Source organism: Diaporthe amygdali, assembly GCF_026229845.1.
Source record: "Diaporthe amygdali strain CAA958 chromosome Unknown NODE_63_length_156346_cov_64_415879, whole genome shotgun sequence".
NCBI lineage: Eukaryota > Fungi > Ascomycota > Sordariomycetes > Diaporthales > Diaporthaceae > Diaporthe > Diaporthe amygdali.
The window spans coordinates 110,334-131,627 of record NW_026517083.1 but is presented as its reverse complement, the minus strand read 5'-3'; the positions used below and the strand labels follow the sequence as shown (position 1 = coordinate 131,627).

General features: G+C 55.3%; 4 protein-coding genes across 4 annotated transcripts; 1 reads left to right on the top strand and 3 right to left on the bottom strand.

The window, feature by feature from the left end:
- Positions 1-41: 41 nt before the first annotated feature.
- On the bottom strand, positions 42-1,026 carry J7T55_004253 (uncharacterized protein; the record flags this gene model as incomplete). The annotated part of the gene is made up of 2 exons (XM_053136071.1): positions 42-836; positions 928-1,026. 2 exons carry the CDS (start codon positions 1,024-1,026, stop codon positions 42-44), a joined length of 894 nt encoding a protein of 297 aa, XP_052986351.1.
- Positions 1,027-2,167: 1,141 nt separating this feature from the next.
- On the top strand, positions 2,168-2,619 carry J7T55_004252 (uncharacterized protein; the record flags this gene model as incomplete). Its single annotated transcript, XM_053136070.1, has 2 exons — positions 2,168-2,272; positions 2,338-2,619. 2 exons carry the CDS (start codon positions 2,168-2,170, stop codon positions 2,617-2,619), a joined length of 387 nt encoding a protein of 128 aa, XP_052986350.1.
- A 700-nt stretch (positions 2,620-3,319) lies between these two features.
- J7T55_004251 (uncharacterized protein) lies at positions 3,320-3,613 on the bottom strand (the record flags this gene model as incomplete). Its single annotated transcript, XM_053136069.1, has 1 exon — positions 3,320-3,613. The coding sequence occupies one exon, from the start codon at positions 3,611-3,613 to the stop codon at positions 3,320-3,322; it is 294 nt and encodes a 97-aa protein (XP_052986349.1).
- A 2,286-nt stretch (positions 3,614-5,899) lies between these two features.
- Positions 5,900-8,908, bottom strand: J7T55_004250 (uncharacterized protein; the record flags this gene model as incomplete). The annotated part of the gene is made up of 3 exons (XM_053136068.1): positions 5,900-6,777; positions 7,443-8,543; positions 8,623-8,908. The coding sequence occupies 3 exons, from the start codon at positions 8,906-8,908 to the stop codon at positions 5,900-5,902; spliced, it is 2,265 nt and encodes a 754-aa protein (XP_052986348.1).
- Between the last annotated feature and the right edge of the window lie 12,386 nt (positions 8,909-21,294).

The window sequence follows — 21,294 nt, the reverse complement described above, 5'->3', positions numbered from 1 at the left end:
GGCCGGGAATGCAAGATACCCTCTTGGCCTCTGCGCCATCATCACTTCGACTGCTGCTTTTCCCACTGCTTGACCTTCCTGTAGAGCGCGACGGCGGCCAGGGCCTTGGAGTCCATGGCGCCCTCCAGCCAGAGGTCCTCGAGCGGCACGACCTTGAGCGTGATCATCTCGCCCTCGTCGCGCAGGCCGCCGTACTTGCCCTCCCACTCCTGCAGCGTGCTCCTCGGCACGCGCCTCTCGTGCGAGAAGATCTTGATGTACTCGTCGCAGCCACCGGCGGAAGGGAACATGGCAAACGGTATATTCTCGTCCTTGGTTGCGTCGGGCTTGCCAGTGCCCGCGCCCTTCTTGGCGTCCCTCGCCTGCCGGATCTCGCCCACCTTGTCCGTCAGACAGGTCAGCTCGGTCTGCTTGATGACCATGCCGAGCTCCTCCTTGATCTCCCTGGCGGCGACGCCGGCAAAGTTGCTGTCGCCGTCGATCATGCCGGCCGGCAGCTCGACGAAGCCCAGGCTGCCCGTCGGGATGCGCGGCTGGACGGTCAGCAGCACGTAGGCCTCATCGAGGGCGTCAGCACTGGTGGGCTGGACGTCGTCGGGGATGAGCACGACGAGCATGGCAACGGCGGGGCCGCGCAGGAAGATGATGCCGGGGAGGCTGCTGTTGCCGTCGGCGGTGGAGACATTTGCGTTGAGCTTGGCGAAGCCGATGCTTTTGCCTCTGAAGAGGCTGTAGGACTCAATGGTTACGTCCTTGAGGTGGTAGGGGTTGTTGTGGAAGGGGTGCGAGGGCTGGGACTGGAGCGAGAGAGAGTGGGAGAGAGTTGAGATCCAGTTCTGTGGAGGTTTGACGTCTTGATTAGCTTTCTGGGCGCTGCGCGCGAGGCTGGTTGTGGCGGTGATAGTAGCAGTCAGCTCGAGTGCTCACCTTGAAGGGCGGCCAGTTTGTCAGCTGGTCCTTTTCCAGGCCTTGGGCCGTGACCGGCACGTTGTTGTATTCTTTGAGAACAAAAGTTTCGCCGGCCATATTGGTCTTGGTCTTGTTTCGGGCCTGGGTGTTGATGTTTGGGTTCGTATTGGTGTGGATATTAGAGAGGAATATGGTTCTTGATCTGGCCAAGATGGGTTGCACGCGGCTGGAGAGGGCCAAATGTAGGCCTCTGAACATTGTTTATATACTCAATTCAACATGAGTCACCAGTTCCACTTGTTGAAAGCAATGAACCACATCCACATACAATCACGAGAGGTTGGTGCTGTATAAGAGGCAGCCATGTTGTTGCTTGAGGCTGACTCCATCTCACTGCACTTTGCATGTCAGGCTGCCTGCCAGGCAGAACTGTGGTTCCTGGACTAGGTACCTACAGTCAGTGCTGCAGACCCCGCGGTGGGGGAGCTGCAAGGCTGCAGGCCCCGTCTAAGCTCCTGTGGGTCACCGATCAACATCGGTCTTAGTGAGCTGTTGACAGCTATGATATGACCCTGATGCGATGGGAGAAGTCTGGAATTTGCTTTGCTGAACGCCGAAACAAACAACGCAAGAAAGCATAGACGTGAATATCTCAAGCATCGTTTTGGCAGTCTCTTCCCACATAACAATATGAACCTGCTCTGTTATCTACACATTCATTCTAGTAAACGGTTCAACACATCGATTTTCGCCAAAAGCAAGGGTGACTGCAGTGACTGTATTGCTCGGCAACCGCGCTCCCTCACCCGGAACGCCGATGTTTGCAAACAACACCCTCCGCCAATCACCATCATCCCCCTACACACCTATATCCCCTGCGAACAGACATTTTCCCTGCTTCATCCAGGCACTTTGAAATTGGACTTCCAAGTCAGGATTGACTAACACAAACATTCCATCCTTCGTATGGCGCCGTTCATGCGCTTCGACGGCGAGGTCCCTTAAATACTACGGCACTCCATCCTGCCCCTTTGCCACGCTCTTCATGTTTTCTCGCATATAACTGTCTTGTTTATCTTTCTATCCGTGCACCTATAAGTATATAAACAAACTGGAAAGCTTATGAGGTTGCTCTTATCAGACGACCCGCCCTGGTGATCAGCACACTGACTTTCTCCCCCGTCACATGCAAGTCAAAGCATCCACTCTCTCTTCAACCCCCACAAACCACCACGGTGCTCCCCACGCCTGGCCCAAGATGCCCAGATACTCCATCTATCCCGAGTCCCTCGTGGCTCCCAACCAGTTCTCCCCTTACCTGTCAGTCTCCTTCCGCAGGGGCGTGGAAAGCCGTGATCCCATCGTGAGTCTATATTCATCCCCCAAGGCCCAAGAGAATCCTCCCAATCCTGACACGCGAGCTCCCAGTTCCCCGCCTCGGGCCTCCAGCTCTCCTTCGAGAGGCCGGACTGCCAGCAGGAGATCTTTGTCGAGCGCATCACCGCGCGGGACGTCCAGTCCTCAGAGTCCGGTCTGTGCACCGTCAGCCTGCCCAAGGACGACATGCCCAAGTATGCGGTCCGCAAGGGCCTGGAGGATACCGTCTGCGACGTCGTCGTCAAGCTGCACGCCTGGAAGGGCGAGCGCCACCTTGGCGCCTGGGAGGTCGGCAAGCTGAGCGGTGCCGACGCCTACAAGGTCGTGGCCTGAACCACGTGTCTTTTATTATGCGGGGGCGATGAGCCCCATTTGACGACTTGACGATGATTGATGAATGAAGAGGACTGGGTTCATGGTTTTTTTTTTTTTTTTTTTGATTTCGGTTTCACGGTGGGACCGGGATGGGGTACTATTTGGGAGCGGCGTTGGGTCATGTATGATGAGCCTGGATGATGCTATACCAAGATACCAAGACTGATGGGCGGGATAGATTGGTTTGGGTATGTTACAATGTGATGCCTTATAGGGTATGGATGATGGCATTACATGTACAGATGGGATCTGTTGGCCTACCGCTCGCATCGTCCGGCTGTTCCGACAACAGTTCAAGAGCCGGTGAACTCGATGACTTCCTTCTTAGAATCTAATCGCGTCGACTTTGCTTCTCACCTCTGCGGGTAGTGTCTACGTGAGACATTTCATCAACATGGTCCTACATAAACAGGCTCTGAATCAAGTTTTGGTGAAGAACGCTTACACCGAGAAGATTGATCGTAGCCTTATCGCCCACACTGTCCTGAATCTCCCGTGATCGCAAACTATGGCCCTTTGCTGGTATGTGAGAAACACTGATATTGCAAGAATCTACGGTCTCTGACAAGTCGGAGCATAATACCTTGATAATACATCCACACAGATCCGCGCCCAGAGTCAGAAACAGGGTCTTTGCCGAGTGAGCCACTCATATGTCTCACAACAAGGAGGTGTCCATAACACCATCGAGCAAGACAGCCACGCCGCCCGCGGCCAACTTGGCAAACCTCACGATCCCTGGCCCATGCTGCTGCATATGCACCTCCAGGGAACCATGGGTCTCGGACGAGTCGACGAAGAACCCCGGCGCGGGCCCTGGCAGGATGCGCAAGCGGCTCCGGGGTTGGGTTCGTGACACCAACGGGCCGTTGGGGTCAATCCCTTCTCTCCTGCCCGCATGCCGCAGGGGGTGCACGACGGGACGGGACCTGGAAAGCTTCGAGAAGGTCATGTTTTGCCTGCTGCGGGTGAGCAGGGATCACCCACGCGCCTCTCATGTATGCTGAGGAAGATACAGATGTATACGCCCAAGTTCCATGGTAGACGCCGACGTGAAGATTACATTCAAATTCATACGTAGATTTGTCTTGGGAGACTTTTGACAAATCTACCTGATTCACTCAGACGATGAGGCTTGATCTGTTTTGCTCATGGTGTTGAGGAGCAACTTTAGGTTGGGCCCGATAGGAAACAACAGGACGAAGTATTCTTCCCGAAGAGTTCCTACAGAGACTCATATGAGAACGATTCGGAACAAAGAGTGTGATAATCGAGATACAGGACCAACTTGGGCATAATTTGAAAGCTCTAATCTGATAGCAAAGAAAGAGACTTGTATCTACATGTCTGTTAAAACCGTGAGCACAAGGGCTTCTCAATATAATCTGAAATTAGCAGAAGGCAAGAGAACTCGACAATTGTGTTCGTGTGCTCGCGGCCCCGAGACTCTCCGCAGTGCATTTAAAGACAAATGTACAAAACACATCGATACCACAGAAGAAACAGCCACGATCCATCACAAATTGCAAGACAAAAAGCGTCACAAGGCCAAAAGAGCAACCACCAACGACATGGAAACTTTGGTCCAACACTGTGTCCCCCATATACGCACACCCGCCTCCACACCCACATACAGAAGGGCGAAACATGTTGTCAACAAGAGATGATATGTTACGTCTCAGAGACGGCGATCAATTCCACATCGTCCATAATTTGCTCCGCAACCAAACACGTGAAACTCAACCTCACACCCATCCTCCTCAGCTTCAGCGTGGGCTGACTGGTTGATAGGTTGAAAGCCAGAAAAAGCAATATATATAATTATACCCATGCCCCCTGAAACGCATATCCAAAAGGATGCCGCCATGATCCAATATCGGCCTGTTTGAAACTCCCTTGAAAACAAAGAGATACGATTGCCAAAGATGACTCGCCTCTCCCTGCCCATTCGGCTAATCATCCCCACAGCAGTTTGCCTCGACTTTAGTACACTCACACTCAACGCGAGAAACACTGACATCGAGACACGCGTGGATTGTGCGGGACCAGACGCATAATCAAGGCCTCACAAATTGGGAGAAGCACCAAGCACATACATACCACTGGGGAACACTCCGTGGAATCATCGAGTGAGGACTGACGCACACAAAAGCTGACAATGCATACAGACTAGACTATTAAAAACAGACCTTTTTGACAGGGGATATCTAGCAACGGCATGGAAGAATGACAAGCTGAAAAGCTCTCCCCCGCCCTTCTCCCCACTCTTATCAAAAGGCCAACCAAGTCCTCTAACAAAGACAGATCAAAGATCAGTCCGTTGTAGAAGCCAGGTCACCGAGCCGCACGACACCCCACGCCGAAATCAGTCAGACTGCATCCTCCGGGCCAACCCAAACCAATACCGTAATCGTAACAAGCACATACGCAGCATCCACTCTGCCCATCATGAATCCTAACAGACCCCCTTTATCATCCTTTACTCCTTGAAGAGTCCTCTTGACAACTTGGTAATGATGATGGCAATGAGGTAGAAAGTAAAAATCGAAAGTCGCAAACCGCCTCTCCAGATCCTTTTCCCACCTGAAGAAAGTAGCACTGATTCCGCCCGAGCGAGTTGATCTTTTTTCCCTTTTTGATTTTCAAGACTCCTTTTCCCGCATGTCCCCCCATTTCATCATTTTTTTTGGTCGTCGCTGAGATCATGTTCGTCTAGTCTTCGTTCGTGACAGTCGTGTCGTGACTTTTGCTGGAGAAGCCAAGACGGAAGGAAAGAGGAGAAAAAAAAGAAAGGACTTGAGAGTCTATTTGCTTGTCCGGCGCAAACAAAAAGCGGAGGAAGATGATGAATTGCTGGTCCCGCCCAGGAGCCACTTGGCTCGCGCTTTCACAAGCGCTCAACAGCCGCCGCAGAATTGATCAAATGACAGCCTCGATGTACGAAGCACCCTGGACTGAGAACGCATAGCTTGATAGCTCCCTGGGGACCTGAGATCTCCATACAAGCCTTCAGGTTGCTCCAACATTTGGGGCTGGGAGGTAACGATTCCCGACATTCACCCCAGTAAGGTACGCTCGAGTTCAAGACCGTGCCATCCACGGCCCCTCATTTGTCTAATGTCCCCCGCTCGATGGGCGGCGACTCCCCCTCTTCATTTTGCTCCGTGCTTCGCTGAGTGGTCGGCTGTTCCGAGGTCTCGCTGGGACCTTGTGGCAACGACCTAAGTCGAGTGTCCAACTAAGACTCGTCGTCCTTCTTGTCGCCGCGGCGGGTCTTCTCGGTCCACCTGCGCTTGCCAACGCGGGTCTCATAGTGCGGGGCCACGGTCTTGACGTCCTGCATGATGGAGTCGATTGCCTGGCGCGTCTTGTTACGGTAGCAATCCAGGGCACGTTGGAGAAACACAGGGCGGCCCGCGAAGACTCTGCTCTGTAGCCACGCCATGCGGTACCCCAGATCGTTGAGACGGACCTCCTTGCCACGAATGCCCTTTCGCAACTTGGGAATGGCGACTTCGACCTCGCCTCCTTCGTTGGAAGTGGCGGGAACTTTGATCAGAGACCGGCCCCTCCCGGCGGCACCACGACCGGCACGTCGTCCCTCTGTCTCAGCGTTGCCGTCATCTTCAAGGTCACTCACGTCTTCCTGGAAGAACCTAGATCCTGTGGCACTAGGGGGCGGGCTCTGCATCTCGCGAGGGAAGTACGATCGCGGGAAGACAGACGAGCTCTTACGGAAGGAGTCGGGGATCTCGCGGGTGTCAACCCCGTCGAGGGTAACACGCACACGTAGACGGCTCTGGCGGTCGCTATCCTCGACGAGGATGAACTTGCGCTTCTTAGCTTCGGGGATGTCGGGGAACAGGTCTGTTGGCTCGTCGGCGCCGGCAGCGCGAGAACCAGCACGGCGAGCAGTAACAGGATGATGACCATTGCTAAGGGTGTCCTGCAGCGATGGCATGGTGGAGCTGCTAGCAGGCGCATTACTTCCGTAGCCACCGTTGAAGCCACCGTGGAACACATGGGCCTGGCGAACGTCGTCGCCGCCGGGGCCGGGCTGTGCCGGGGGAGCTTGGTGATGGTGATGATGTTGGTCGTCCATGTATTCTCCCTCACCTGCAGGGGCAGTGCTGTTAGCAATCCTAGCTGTTTGATGTGCATGTGATCGACGGCTATGGCTGCTGCTTTGAGAAGGAGGTGTCGCAGGGGAAACAAGAAACAAGAGCCAAGAACAGGACGGTGTAAGCGAGGCATGGCTATTGCCCAAGCGCGCGAGAGCTGAAGCAGGAGGGTAAGGGTTGATGAGAAATGATTTGTTTTTGCAATACAAAGGTCCTCGAGACTTGACTACAGTCTTGTGGACTAAATGAGCCTGAGCGAGCTGCTGAGTGTGTTTGGTTGCAGTGCTGATGACTCTGCATGGTAATGATAGCAAACGGGCGCAAGCAGGCGCAAATGAATGCAGTGCAATGCGATGCGATGCCAAAATACCAAAGAAAAATCAGCAGAACAAGCTAACAACGCAACAGGCGCATAGTGTAATGTACAGGTGTCTTTTTTTCTGATATGCTGCATGTCCTGTCGCCGGGCGAGCTTCTGAAGCTTGTATGTATAGAGTCGGCGCGGCCGTATAAACAACAAGAAAAGGAATGCGAAGACAGTTTCCGAGATTCCAAACTTAACGACCAAAAAAAAGCAAAGCGCAGCCATAGGTATAATATGTTTTGAAAGGTATCACACGCAGTCGCAATAATGCACACATCACATCTGGTGGAACATACCGACTTCATCCCCTCCACCGTGAGAGTGGCCGTCAGAGCCGCCCTGGTGGTGGTGCATCTGCCCGCCCATCGCCATTGCGGGCTTTCCCATGGAAGCTGAACCACTGGGACCCATGGGTCCTGAGCCAGCCATCCCTGCAGGACCACTTGGACCGGCCATGTGGGCAGGGTGAGTGTTGTTGACGGCCTTGCGATTGTTCATCTTGGCCATGCGGCGAACTCGTCTAGAACGCAGCCTAGGGTCCTGGTTGCTATTCCGCCAGCTGTCGACTGCTCTCTGGATGAGGCCTCGCTTGCCGCGCAAGGGTGGGTTCAATTGCGCCAGTGCCCAACCGACAGTGTTGCACTCCGTCTCGTACTGGAGACGATTGCCCCTGTACTGGTCTTTGGCGCAGCACGCGCGTGGGTAAACACAGTTCTCGGTCTTGAACTCGGCCGACAGTTGGTCGGTGTCGACGGACTCGACGTCGCAGCGAATCGTGTACTCCATCTTAACGCGATCCCTGGAGTATTCGAAAGCTATCCACTGCACGCCGTTTCCATCCTGACGAACCACAAGAGGGGTCGTGGCGGGAATCGGACCCGGAGCAGCGTTGGGGTTAACACCGCCGGGGGTTGAGCCCGTTGGCGTGTTGAGCTGAGCGCCATTCTGAGTGCTCGGCGAGGGGCCTCCGATCGATCCAGATTGCGATGGCCTCTGGAGTTGAGGAGGAACCTGATGAGCCTCAATCTTCTGATGCCGTGGGCTTCCCGTCATTCCAGCCTGGGCGTGTTGAGTCGCGTGCTGCGCGATCTGGTGCTGTGGGGCAGTGTGCGACATCATCATATTTGGCTGAGAGGTCATGGACTGGTGAGACGTCTGGGCATGCTGGCTGTAGGGCGAAGGGGCAGGCTGCTGAGGCATGGAACCATATTGAGTCTGCGGCGGGTAGTACATTGATTGCTGTGGCATTTGTTGCGACGTCGGCTGGGCATACATGCTCCTATGCTGATCGTGGCCCGAAGGCGACGCGACAGACGCGGGCGAGTTGGACTGGGGGGTTTGGTAAATGGGGGGATACTGTCGATGCATTGTCGCGGCCATCATGTCAGGCGTCTCTACTGTAGAGGTTGTGTGAGCAAATTGTAACTGCAAAGGGTCTTTGAGGATGGTGTTGAGCAAAAAAGAGACGCGACTTACCTGCGGACGTGTATCCGCTTGTCGCGCTTGGGGTGCTGTATGGGCTCGCCTGGTAGTACGGCAGGCCGTCCTGTGTCGAGTTCTGCGCTGCGTTCCCTTGGTTCGGTTGTTGATAAACCGGGGCGGTGGGATGGCTCGACGAGTACCCGGAAGGATGCGATGCCTGTTGTGGAGGTGCAGCCTGGGGATGGTGCTGTTGATGAACGATGCTGGGAGGTCGATGGTGCTGAAGATGCGAAGGTGGTGGGGCCTGGTGGGGATAATGCTGCATAGAGAAGACTCCCATTAGTTCTGCCGGCTCCAGCAACAAGGCTCAACGTAGACGAGACTGGGCGGGAAGGGGGGAGAAAAAAGTGTAAGAGACCAGACGAGGTAAGGTTTTTTCTTTTTCTTTATTTGCACAGCACCCTGACACTGTCAAGGACCGCGAAGCTTCCGAGAGCCTATTATTGATTGGGGCGAGACGATAATATGACGGGGATGATGGATTGACGACGCTGAGGCCTAGCCTCGGAAAGGCAGCATCCACCCTTTCACCTTGCCCTTGCCCACGCGCAGGCCATGCCATGGGGGAGGCACAGAAGCGAGGGCAGGGGGCCAGGGCAGGAGGAATTTGGACCATTCATAATGCCTGAAATCCCAAGATCGGAAATCGAGTGATGTGCATGGCCCTGGAACGAGTGGGAAGCCACTGTGATGACATCCCAGACCCATGGCATGCGCTGGAGGGAGGGTAAACTGGGGTAAATGAGAAAGACAGAGAAAAAAAGCCACTTCGAACCAGGGAATAGGATGAACATGATTGCATTTGCAGGGCAGCTTGCAGGGCAGCAAGCAGGCCGGGCAGGGCAGGGCAGGGCAGGGCAGGACAGAGCAAGACAGGACAGAGCAGGGGAAAGGGCAGGGCACCGTTACTGTTACTGACCAAGACCCAGGATCCAGAAAGATGTCGGTAGTGAAGGGTAGCGAGGATGAGAACCGCGAAGGGGGGGGGAATGGAAGGAAGCAGGGTTGTGAAGATATTTGAACTAGATGCAGCTTGAGATTTTGTGGGGCTGGGCTGGCTTCGCAATGGCTCTCACGGCGACGACGAGAAAAAGAAGACGGGAAAAAAGGAGCCACATCAGCTCATGGCAAGCAGCAAGCAACAGCAGCAGCGGCAGCGACAGCAGCAGCGAGCAGCAGCAGCAGCAGGCGCAGGCACGGTACGGCAGTAATAACAGAGATGTGGTATAGGTCTTGATGCGTAGGCTGTTTGGGCTTGTCCAAGCATTGACGGGCAGCAAGCTCCAGGACTGGTGGCTGGCGGAGTCGGGCGCTCAAGACTCGTCGAGTCGGCAAACGAGGAGCGGCCAGCACGCAGGCATTGACTGCATTGCGTTGGAAAGATGAAATGAAATTATGGGCCCAAGGGAAAAAGGTGGTGGTGGGCGGGGCCAGGGATTTAAGCAGGCAGGGATGCAGGGGCCAGCCCGTGGTCCAATGAGCACGGCTGAGACGAGAGCGAGCGAAGAAGGGTTTCCAGAACAAGGCCTCTGCTCCGGCCCTAGAGGAGGGTGCATGGCCACCGTGTTGCGCGCGACTCTTGCACCACATGTACCGCAGTACATGCGTGTACGTATGTACTTTGGCCTGAGAAGGGGCGGTGTGGAAGCGCAATCCTAGCCTCTGGGCCGATCCCTGCTCGGCTCGCAGCTCGCTTGCTCCCCAGCTGCCCAGTTGTCTGGTCAAGTGGCTTCGTGTCGGGGCACTCGCGGAAGGGCTGCACTGCAGCCCTAGACTGTAACCGGGGACCGTTGCCGCTGGGAAGGACTTCCATTCCATCCATCAAGCCATCCCCCGCCCCCCAATCTGTGCATCTCCAGCGCCTTCAAGCCACACACCCACCAGGGGTTGCGGGCCCAGAGGCTAGGCTCGACGATTCTCCGGCAGCAAGAAGACCCAGCGGCCGATTTGCTGTCACTTGACTGGCCGGGCGTGGCCTATGGTGCGATGTGCATGCTGTGCGTGCTGTGCTGCTGGAGCCCATCCGTCACATGTCTCCGGTCGCCTCGACCACCACCACCGCCGATGACCTGACGGGCGGACGGGCGTACTATGTACGTTGTACGGTGATGAGTGTGAAAGTTCAAGCACTGGCGGCTGTCGACCCGAATCCCGAGCTTTCAGCCGTTGCAACTTGCTTGTTTGGCGTCGCCGCCCTCAGCGCATTCGTATGAAATTGTGTGTACTGGGCCGCCATAGCACGCGGTCTGCCAGAGACCCAGCTGAGCTTCTAGCCTGAATTGCCCAATCTCCCGCCAAGGTTTGGGCCTTGCCGTGACCACCCAGCTCCCGGCTCCCCCGGTCAATGGGTTGAAACCTTGCTGTGATCCTGTGGATCTGTGGGCGCCGTACCGGACGGCATCGCATTGCACAGCTCGTCTCGCTCCGCTTTGAGGACGCCAAAAAAGAAACACACCAAAAAAAGATAACAGACATCTGGGAAGGGAAATGACATCTGCTCGTGTGCATGACGCGTCGAGGTCCCCCCTTCAATGCGTCGTGGCATCCATGTATTTCCGCCGCCGGCTTGGCTAGCAGGGAGATCCAAGGTTTCCCACAGTTCAGACTCTGTGGGTCGCACTAGCAAACCCTGTCCGGCGCGCCTTGTCGCATGCAACGGTGTCGCCCCCCAGTCTCTAATGTGAAACAGCTGCCTCCCCTGCAATTCCCACAGACCTGAGCCCAATCCGGTCCCGGTCAAGCTTGCGACATTCGATCTCGTCTTCTGGAAACACCCCCAACTGGGGAGATTGACTGGGATAACAGGGACGTACCCCAGGGGCTTCGACGGACGGCAGGTGCAGATACAGGCGCGGGTTGGATAAAAAGGACGATAGGTTCGACAAGGTAGAGAGGGCTGTGCAGCTGTACTACGACGGCAGCGACATGGGCCGCAAGTCCAAAAGAGACATGCAGGTCGGCACTACCGTGTGGACATGCCGCGAACAGAAATGGAGGTGTGTGCTAGGGTCTTGTTTGACTTTCTTAGAAAATGCAATGGAAAACTCACCGAGTCATTGCCAGGCTCTTCCTTAAACTGGCCATTGGCCTGTCGATGATCTCTAGCCATTGTCATCAAGCCCATATGGACAGTCGTCCTCGGCGTAATTAGTTATCGAATCGACCTGCTCAACGGCTGAAATGTTAGCCTGGTGGCTGCGAAAACTTCATCTCCGACCGATGTTGCTCTGGTTTGTAGCACGGTCAAGATAGTAGGGGCCAAGGACCGTAGCATTGGCACTAATCCCACGTTCTTCAAGTCCAAGTGTCGCTCATTTGATCGACCAGCACTGACGCTACCCGATCTAAGCCGGAGTTCGCCCGCATTGAGATTGCGTCGCTCTGAAGTGAGGCATGGGTGCATGGGGTAAACCAAGCCGTTCCGGAAGTGTGCTCATGCTCATGCTCATGCTCTGGAACAGAGCCCAATGCCAGGAATGCATTTGACTTACTGCTAAATTCCCTTCACAATAAGTCCACCAAAAGTCCCTGAGACACAAATACGAAGTTCGACTGCTGTCGAGTACGGATGTCTTCCTGCTCATAGCGAATTAGCGATACGCATGAACAATTTTCCGATGCCCCGGCGATAGTGTCGACGGGTGTCGAAGGGGTCTCCGAGCATGATCTAGCCAGACTAGAGGGAAGGACGGCAGGCTAGGTGCAAAATAGAGCGCGCATTTTAGACATTACGTGGCTGCACGGCACAATGCGACGAAGCCAGAGCAGAATCGGGCCGGCCACATCTTCGTGAGGAATCGGCTCTGGGGCAGAGCGCGTGTTTTCAGGACAGGAGATGTTGAGCTCACCAACCTCGGAGTGTCTGAGTGATTCGAGAACACTGATCGTTGAAAGCGACGTCGTGAGTAATACAAACGACCGCAGGGAATCCCGGTATGGTCGGGTGTGAGGCCGTTGTGGCAGACCAGACACTCGGGATGCTCTGTGGTGGGAGTTCAGCCTAACAGCCACGTGAGCGAGCGTGGATGTCCTCGACGGTAAGCAGGGTCGTACCCTAGCTGTCAAGTCGGTTCGATCAAGGATGGGCCGCGCGAGCAGGTGCGCTGAACAGGCCGGTAGACAAGGCGAATTGCAGGGAGCCAAGCCTACTCTGTCGCAAGAAGTACGTGTTTAGTTGGGGTTTACCACAGACGTGATGTCCGACACGGCTCGATTTTGGATCTACTTTTGAGGTTAGCCATCTAATCGCGAGCAGTGGGGAATGAAGGGTCTCCAGGGGAGGACGACTTGGGATGCAGAGGTGGGCAGGGGTCGGGTGGAAGTCGCAGTGCGGAGTAGGTACCAACTATGACGCAGAATCCTTGTTCGACTAGCAAGCAACAGACACCGTTGACAGCGGGCAGTAACAAACGAAAACGGGGCGCCGGGTCGTGACGAGAGTCTTTTGAGACTATGTCGGCTTGGGGGAGAGAGACGGTAAAGTATGTAGGGATTACGACGGCTGGAGGGAACGAGCCAGCGGCGGCAGCACGAGGGATTCGGCGGTCAAGTATTCATACAGGAAGTACAGGAAGGAGGTAGCTGTGCCTGGGCTGAACAAAAGGACAACATCGGGGTAGGTTCCAGGCTTGCCGCCATGCCGCCCACTTGGGTGCGGGTGATATTAAAGGAGAGACTAGAGCGTCAGGGGTTAAGAACCTTGGAGCGGCACTCGCATGCGACCCCAGTAAAGTAGCACTGGGAGGCTTCTTCCCTCTCTAAAATGTGACGTGATGTTTGTGCCTTGCCTCGAGGCTGGAATCTGCTACAGACCCGACGGGATCGTTCGAGGTTGACATGTCTGCCCGCGCTGGTGGGGCTTGACCAGGTGCCCGTCCTCGGGGACAGACGTGATCGTTGCGAGCCTCAGGCGAACACGAGACCGACGGAGAGCGCACCGCAGAGATGGGGGTGGATTGAACAAAGGACAGAAGCAATGCTCACCTGGACTTGAGTAAAACCAGTCAACGCGCAGGCGAAAGTGGGCGTCCAACTACACTCTCCGATTTGAAGCAGCTGCATCAGGCTCGTATCAGTCATGTAAGCTCAGCAGAGAGCAGAGACGCGTTGTGCCAGGATTCAGGAGCCAGAGGTGGCGTTTAGACTGGGACAACTCGCGAGACGGACCTTTGGGCGCTGCTCTGGCCAGATTGACGAGGCGTCGCGCTCTAGTTACGATTCAATAGTATCTCGATGGATCAGATGAGCTGGGACGTCGCTCCTTCGCGGACGGTTCGTCGTCACGTTGGCTGCGACGGCTGTCGGCTTGGGTGAAGCAGTAAGGGCGTAAGTGATGTTTTAGGTGGGCGCTCGCTGTTGGAAGTTGTATCAACGGCAAGCCACTCGAGCTGCAGGCGGTGGCGCAGTCACCCGCGTGGGTAGAAGAATTGTCGTGATACTGAAGCACAAGGTCGCCGTGGCACCTTGGATTCGGAATTGTCTGGCTGGAATGGCCGTCGAAATCGAGTCTGTGGGTTGAAGTTTGGGGAAATATGGTGAACCTTGAAGGCTCAGGGATTTCGAAGCGGGAAAAAATCCTGGTCGTCGAGGAGCAGGGATGATCGTGGTCTATGACCGTTGCGCCTAAGTGACTGACCCTGGAAAGCGGTTGACCAAAAGTTAGCCCAGGCCAGAAGACGAGACGGCAGAGGGCAGCATGGACGACAACGACAGTGCAGTTGAGGAAGAACAAGAAGAAGTAGAGGGCAGGACAGAGTAATTGCGACAAGTGATTCGGGCAGGATTCCAATTCTTGGCCTGGGAGACGGCTGGAGTGGAGTGGGGACTCTCTGGCTGTCTGGTGGCCTCTGCACGCGGTCGCGTCGTGGGTTGGGGCTGTTGCAAAGCTCTGGCTCTGGCTCTCGCTGAAGAGCGAGCGAGCGAGCAGCGTCATCGAAACGCTCTGGACAAGGTACTGACCGTGGCTGTGGATGTTGCGAGTGGATGCAAATCTGGATCTCTAACCGAACGTCGCGTGCACGACTGTATCGCCCGTACAAGCACCAAGGAGATGCAGAGATGCCAGAGAGGAGGAGGAGGAGGAGGATGGCGACGGTGATGATGATAGTCGATAGCGGTAGCCGGAGGAAGATGGGCAGGAGTTGCGAAATTTCAAATGCCTGCAGTCGCGTCAAGAGGGACATGAGCTGGTGGTTCGTTTGGCTGAGGTTCGTACTGTACTTTTACTGCGCAATGCTACAGTGCCGTACTGTATGGGCGTGCCCTGTCCATGGCGTACCTGTCTACCTCGATACCTGGGTACCCATATGGCAGGCAGGTACCTCTTCCTCGACGCAAGCTGCTGCAGACGCCCATGCTCCCAGGTGGCGCTGGGGCTGACGGGCCCGGCTAGGTAGGTACTTGCTGCACAGCGTGCCTAGGGAAATACTGCACATAGTAGCACTGTACCCAGGAAGGAAGGCGCCAGGCCAGGGTTCTTAGCGTGGGAGGAGTGCGGGCTGCCAGGCTCCTGGCTCCTGGCTCCCAGGCACCTGGGCACCGGCAAACCTGGCGAGTCCACATGTGGGCCATGGCCCTGATCCCAGCCCTGGCCCTGGTCAGTGCGGGAGTTTCCAGCACCAGGTATCGCCGTACCACCGTACCGCCTGCGCCCCCCCTCCTTGGGCTTTGAGATCTTGGGACAGTATAGGAAGGAAAATATGCAGAGCGTGCACTTCTGCACCTTCGTGATTTGCACAACAAGCACGGGATAAGGCCTTCTTGCTCTGACATGCTGCTGAGGCTGTTCAATTGGCCACTTGTTCCGATCTCAGCAGACACAGTACCATTCAAAGTGTCTTCCAACTTACGTTACAGTATGGACCTCCTTCTCGACTCGGTGTGCAGTGGGATGAATGCCCAGGAGGCGTGTCCCTGTTTTCTTTCCCGGTTTCGAGAGTCTCGCTTCGGGTCTGTCCTATTCTGGTCCTGTTCTGTGCACACGGGCGGTCCTGTCTGCTGTCTGCACACACGGCGAACCGGCCGTGCATCCTGTCAAGAGTTACCTGGGCATGGTAGACCATGCACTACTGTCCACAGTCCGCAGTCCACAGTCCACAGTCCACAGTAATGGGTGATCTGATCTCTCTGGACGCATCAACAGTCCGTAGGCGTAGGGAGCCCTGGCCGCCCTTCGAAGACACACAGACTCGCCCATGTCCTTGACTTGACTTTTGTCATACGCTGGTCCATCTTCGTCAGATGCTTATTTTGCAGCTTCAAGGATGATAGATGCACCAGAGATCCGAATGTCTGGTTCGAACGTCTCCCAGGGGACCACCCGCCACCCGCCCGCCGCCAGGCCGCCCGCCAGCCCTGCTCAACCTCGACCAGGGCGTCGTGGGCTTGCTCCCGTCGCATGCCATCGCATCGGCACAGGGGCTGGGAGAGGGAGGGGGGGGCGGCTCAATCATACATATTGTGCAGACGTACATACAGACGTACATACAAACATACATACATACAAACATACATACATACATACATACATACATACATACATACATACCTACACAATACGGTGTGGTGCTGCACCGTCCCTCACACACTCATACTAGAGGCGTACTGCACCTCTCCTGCTCCCCCCGGCTGCCTCCGTGCTCGACCTCGCAGTCTTGGGCGAATTCAAACACTCGAACCGCACCATCAATTTTGGCAAGCTAACAGGCAGATAGCAGAATCATTGCCCCATAGATTGTGGACAGTGGCTTGCGGTACAATCTTCATCAAGTGGGGATCTAATTTCGACCGGGCTCCAACTTTCTTCGAAACCATCCCGCGGTTCCCGGTACTTTGGGCACCTATTCCTGAATCAGTGACCTTCCTTCCTTGGCCTGCTGGGGCCACCAACGTTTGGTGTGGTTGGTGGGTGTGGTGGGTGTCTGGCCACACAGGCTGCAGACAGGCAGACAGGGCCGCACAGGGCCGCACAGGGCCACACAGGGCCACACCAGCCCTGCCCACCAGCCCAGCGAGACCGTCGACCACCAACCGACCTCCCCTCCACCTCCATCCGCACCGCTATCGTCGAATCAGAACCCACCAGCACGTCATGTCGCAGGCGACCCAGGCGAACTTGTGGCGTTAGCCACGAGTCCCCATCCAGCCATCCCATCTTGCGCCAAATGAGCATAGAGTAGCTCGCCACTCTTGATACACTTTCACTTTCACTTGCCTCGCCAGCAAAGGAAATCGTTCGCTTTCTGAGCACATCAGCTCGGTGTGCTCGGACGAAAGTCTGGCGAGCGGCGATCCAATGGTGGGACACAGCCCACAGTATCGCGGTCCTGTACTTCGTAATTAACACAGCTCGATGTTACTGTGGGCGACCCAGGCACCGGCCTGCCATCTGACAGCGTCCTCTGGATCTTCGTTCGATGTTCAAGCCTCGAAAGTGACCACACGGAGCACTGTGTGCACTGGCAGGGACTTGCTTGCCCGTTTGCCAGTGGCCAGGGACACTCGCTGCCCCGATCGTCAGAGCTCTACAGTAAGAGGTCAGCGAGTTGGTTCACTTAGCCGCTCCACTGTTCCGCAGGATTCTGTTGCAATCAAGGGGCATTCAACCGATTTCGCAATGGTACTGCAAATCTCAGGAACGCGCTCTTGCCATCCCATTCGCCATATGCAATTCGATGCGGAGGTAACCTGGCGGAAACAACCTACGACGGCCACCTGTGTGATTTTCCTCGGCGATGCTATTCTCGTCATTTCCGAGACAACCGCAACTCAGGACTCAGCAACACGACCGGGCCTTTCCACAGTCGGGTATGAGCACCGCGACAAGGAAGGCGCCTCACGTTTCGCAACTGATAAGGTCATTTCGAAATACTGCTGCCATCTCGACCGAGGTCGCATTCCGGTGGCTCCCTACACTAGTGAGCTCGTTCATCACGTACCAGATGTTTCACGACGGTGATTATGTTGCTCTTGCCCACAAGTCGGGCCCTGAGATTTACCACAACCATCCGGTGCATGGCGAGCAAGCATTCCTGTCATGCAGGCACCTCCATCCCAGAACGGCATTCGCAGAACCTGGACTGCCAAGCCGCAGGGTCCGACAGGGCTTGCACTCCTCGGAGTGGTCAATGCAACATCGCATTCTGTTATATTCGGAACAATTGAAATAGCGAAGGCGCTTGCTGGATAGCAGTCTGCCGGAGGTCTGTGTATGGACAGCTTAATACCGCCCACACATTCCTGCTTCTGCACAATTCGAGAATCGTTATAAATTGAGGCGATCGTGAAGGAGCCTGTCAGGACCTGGATGTTCATTTGGAACATGCAGCACTACCGCACGGCAGAGAGCCTGCTTCCCGCCATCCCCGTCCCGGGAATGCATCGTGGACGGCCACCCTGTCAGCCCCTGATCCTGACCCCGGCCTTTTTTAGATGTTCGTCGCTCATTGTTCTAGATTGTTGGTGTGATAACTTAAACTATTCGAACACTACTCGAAGTGGCAGGTTCGCTGAAAGATCCCAAGCAGTTGGCCTTTACTACTGCGCTTCAACATTGGACATTTTCAAGACCACGCTGAGAACAGAATCTCACGTTTCTAATCACTCAACACCTATACAAGTGCGATGTATCAGGGTTTCCACAGCCGAGAACTGTCGTCTTAGAGTGGATTTTACAGGGGGCATCTCGCCCTGTTGGAGACCTGCCATGCCAACGGAACCACCTGGGGCGTATCGTGGTTCGGAGCCGATCTCTTTCGTTTCTATCACAACCCTTGCAGCCTAAAACAGGTGGACCACGATGGCTATTATCGATATAGCTCGCAGGCTACCAAGTTAATATCTTCAACTCTTCATTGCTTGTCTCTTTATTGATCCTTTTTGTGGCCCGCACAGCCAATCGAAGATTCATAACCTCAGGTCCATTAGGGTGAAAAAAGCTTGACCGGAAACGGAAGTTTCTAAAAAAGTACTGGCTGATTAGTAACAGTTTCGACTTGGATTGCAAATACAGATACTCGCCCCTCTGCTCCGATCTCCTCGACTGTTCAGCTTCCTCCTACGTCAGACAAATACGCTCCGAGGCGCTGGATGCGGGCGCCGCCGCAGCCGTTGGTCGATGAGATGGGTTGACGGCGCGAGTATCAAAAGTGCGTGCATGCCTGAGTACTGTGTACGCCGGTCTCTTCCAGCGCCAAGCTCCTGATCGTAAGACCCCACCCTTCGCCAGCACCCTGGCTGCACTCGTCTTGGGGATGTGGCACGCATGCCCCCCTTCCCCATGTGCGCGGCCTGCAGTCGGGCCCTACCACCCTGCGCCTGCTTAAACCCTTCTCAACGGCAGGGGTGAAGAACGATCGAAGACGACCATAAGCTTCTCCCATAGCCTCGTCGTGCCCCCACGTAAGAAGAGCAGACATGGCGTAGCAGCCATGCCAGACAATGCACGCGGTGAGCTGCAGGTAACTTCATGGCTACTGCAGCCAGATGGCTTCCACGACCACCACCACTACGTGCATCAATGAGCGAGAGGATGGAAAATTACAAAGGCCATGGTTTACATTTGTTAGTTCTGTAGAACGCCAGGCTTCATTGGTGACTAATTTGCTTTTGCTGTGCTGGCTTTATTGAGTCGTAACCACAGCTAGGAACCAAGAATTGTGCCGAGCAAGAGTTGCCATCCTGCTATGCTATCAGATGCCGCGGTAAAATTCGTCTCGAGCTCGGTATGCACTGTACCTGAGACTCCTCATGCTCGCCACACTATGCTCATTCAGGAAAACATCCCCGTCCTGGGCAAACTCTTTCGCTCACCCTGGCGTCTCCTCGAATCCATTCGGCTCTGTGACAACCACGGCCAAAATCACACCAGACAACTGGCAAGCGGCGATCATCAGGAAATTGAGACACCTTGGGGCCAGTTTTTCCTGGCCCTGTCGTCATCTTCATTTCAAGATGACTCGAATACGAATGGGCAGACTTCGCCAGGCTCGGGGCAGAGCCTTCACGGGAAGAGCACAGCGGTCGACCACTATTGACGCGCCGGGCTCCACATGGCTAGCCACATCCGCGTCAGTTGCGCGTCAAAAAAACAAGGCCAGATACGAATGTGGACTGCCATGTGCCATGCACAGTACGCTTGCCGGTCGCGATTCTATGATACTTTGCACGGACTAAATGCCTATTCGTGCTGAAAATTGCAGGATTTGAACGGCACCGAGAAGCACGGGTGTGGCGCTGTCCACATACTATTGAAGCTAGGGGAAAAAACCTGTCATTTTCGAAATACCCGACATTTCAAATTCGCCGTGGCGGTGTGTCGGCAGTGATTGAATGGCAAAACATTATTGCCTCATATCTGCAACCGAACGCGTTCGCTACCTCAGGCTCCGAAAGCTTCGTCACCACGGCATGAGTGGTGCTCAGAAAAGCTGACCCCTGTTTCAGCACATCGCAAATCTGGCAGAAGGTGGCACGCTCGCAGTCCCCAAATAAATAGACTATATTCTCCTATCGAGCATGAGAGGCCAAGGGCCACCCACTTTCCAGCCCTACCAAAAGATGAACCCTTGGATGCTGCGGAGCAAGCTTCAGGGGAATGAAGGGTGAAGGCAGGGGGAAATGACAGGACATCCTCAGGGGTTCTCCAGAAGATCTCGACGAGACAGGTCCACTGGGGCATGACTTGTTGCCCGACCAGGGGAAATTTGCCCTGGGAGCGAGGTGGAGTCGGACGCACTGGAAGGGGGGGAGCCCAGGCGCCCCCGATATCCAAACCATGTCCAACCTTATTGTTATAGGGATAGGCCTGTGCATGCGCCTGTTGCATCGGCCACCCCCGGCTTCTCCGCGCGACCTTCCCTCCCCCCCTGCTACCCTCCCTGCCCCCCGGCAGTACGTAGGATCTAGACGCAGCGCCCAGGGGGGGACTGTGGTCCCCCGGGGCACCCTGGTACGCATGCGCGGTTCGACGACGACAACTGAACGACATGTCGTGCTTAACCACAAGCCATCGTCTTGAGGATGCATAGTTGAGCCAAAATGGAGGCAGACTTAGGAATAGAAGGAAGAGACTGCTGGTCGGGAGCTGGCTAGGCACCGTGTGTTACTGCCTGCGCCAAGGCTGCCATCACAACACATAATTTCCACCGTCAGGCACTTCCAATGTAGAGAAAGCAAATTGCTGTCGACGACGGCCGTCGCTGGCACGTGAGACGTTCGTCTACGTCCGACATAGTAGTTTCGCAGTCACACATAACCATGAAAGCTGCTTGAGGAGCCAAGGCGGAGACGGAAGAAGTAGCTGTCAGTTGTACCACCTGTCATGCGGCGTCCGCGTCGATGTCATTCGTCTCCGCTTCACGAGAGATGCCAAACGAGCAGGGCAGCAGCAAATCTCTGCGATCAAAGGGTGCCATTGGTGCGAGGGCGTACAAGACAGCACAGGGAATTCGCACGCCTGAAGATGCTGTGTCTTTCTTGGATGTTTTAGAGGAGAACGTGAAAAACAGCCAACATTAGCTCCGCCCCGTCCCATTTGTCGGCGAACGAAGGAACAGCATGAACCGGCGGAACCACGCAGATTGGGGTTATTTCCCACACATCACATCACATCATACCACGAGCCCGGGACGCTACATCAACCCAGACAGCAGCTTTCTTTGAGGGCTC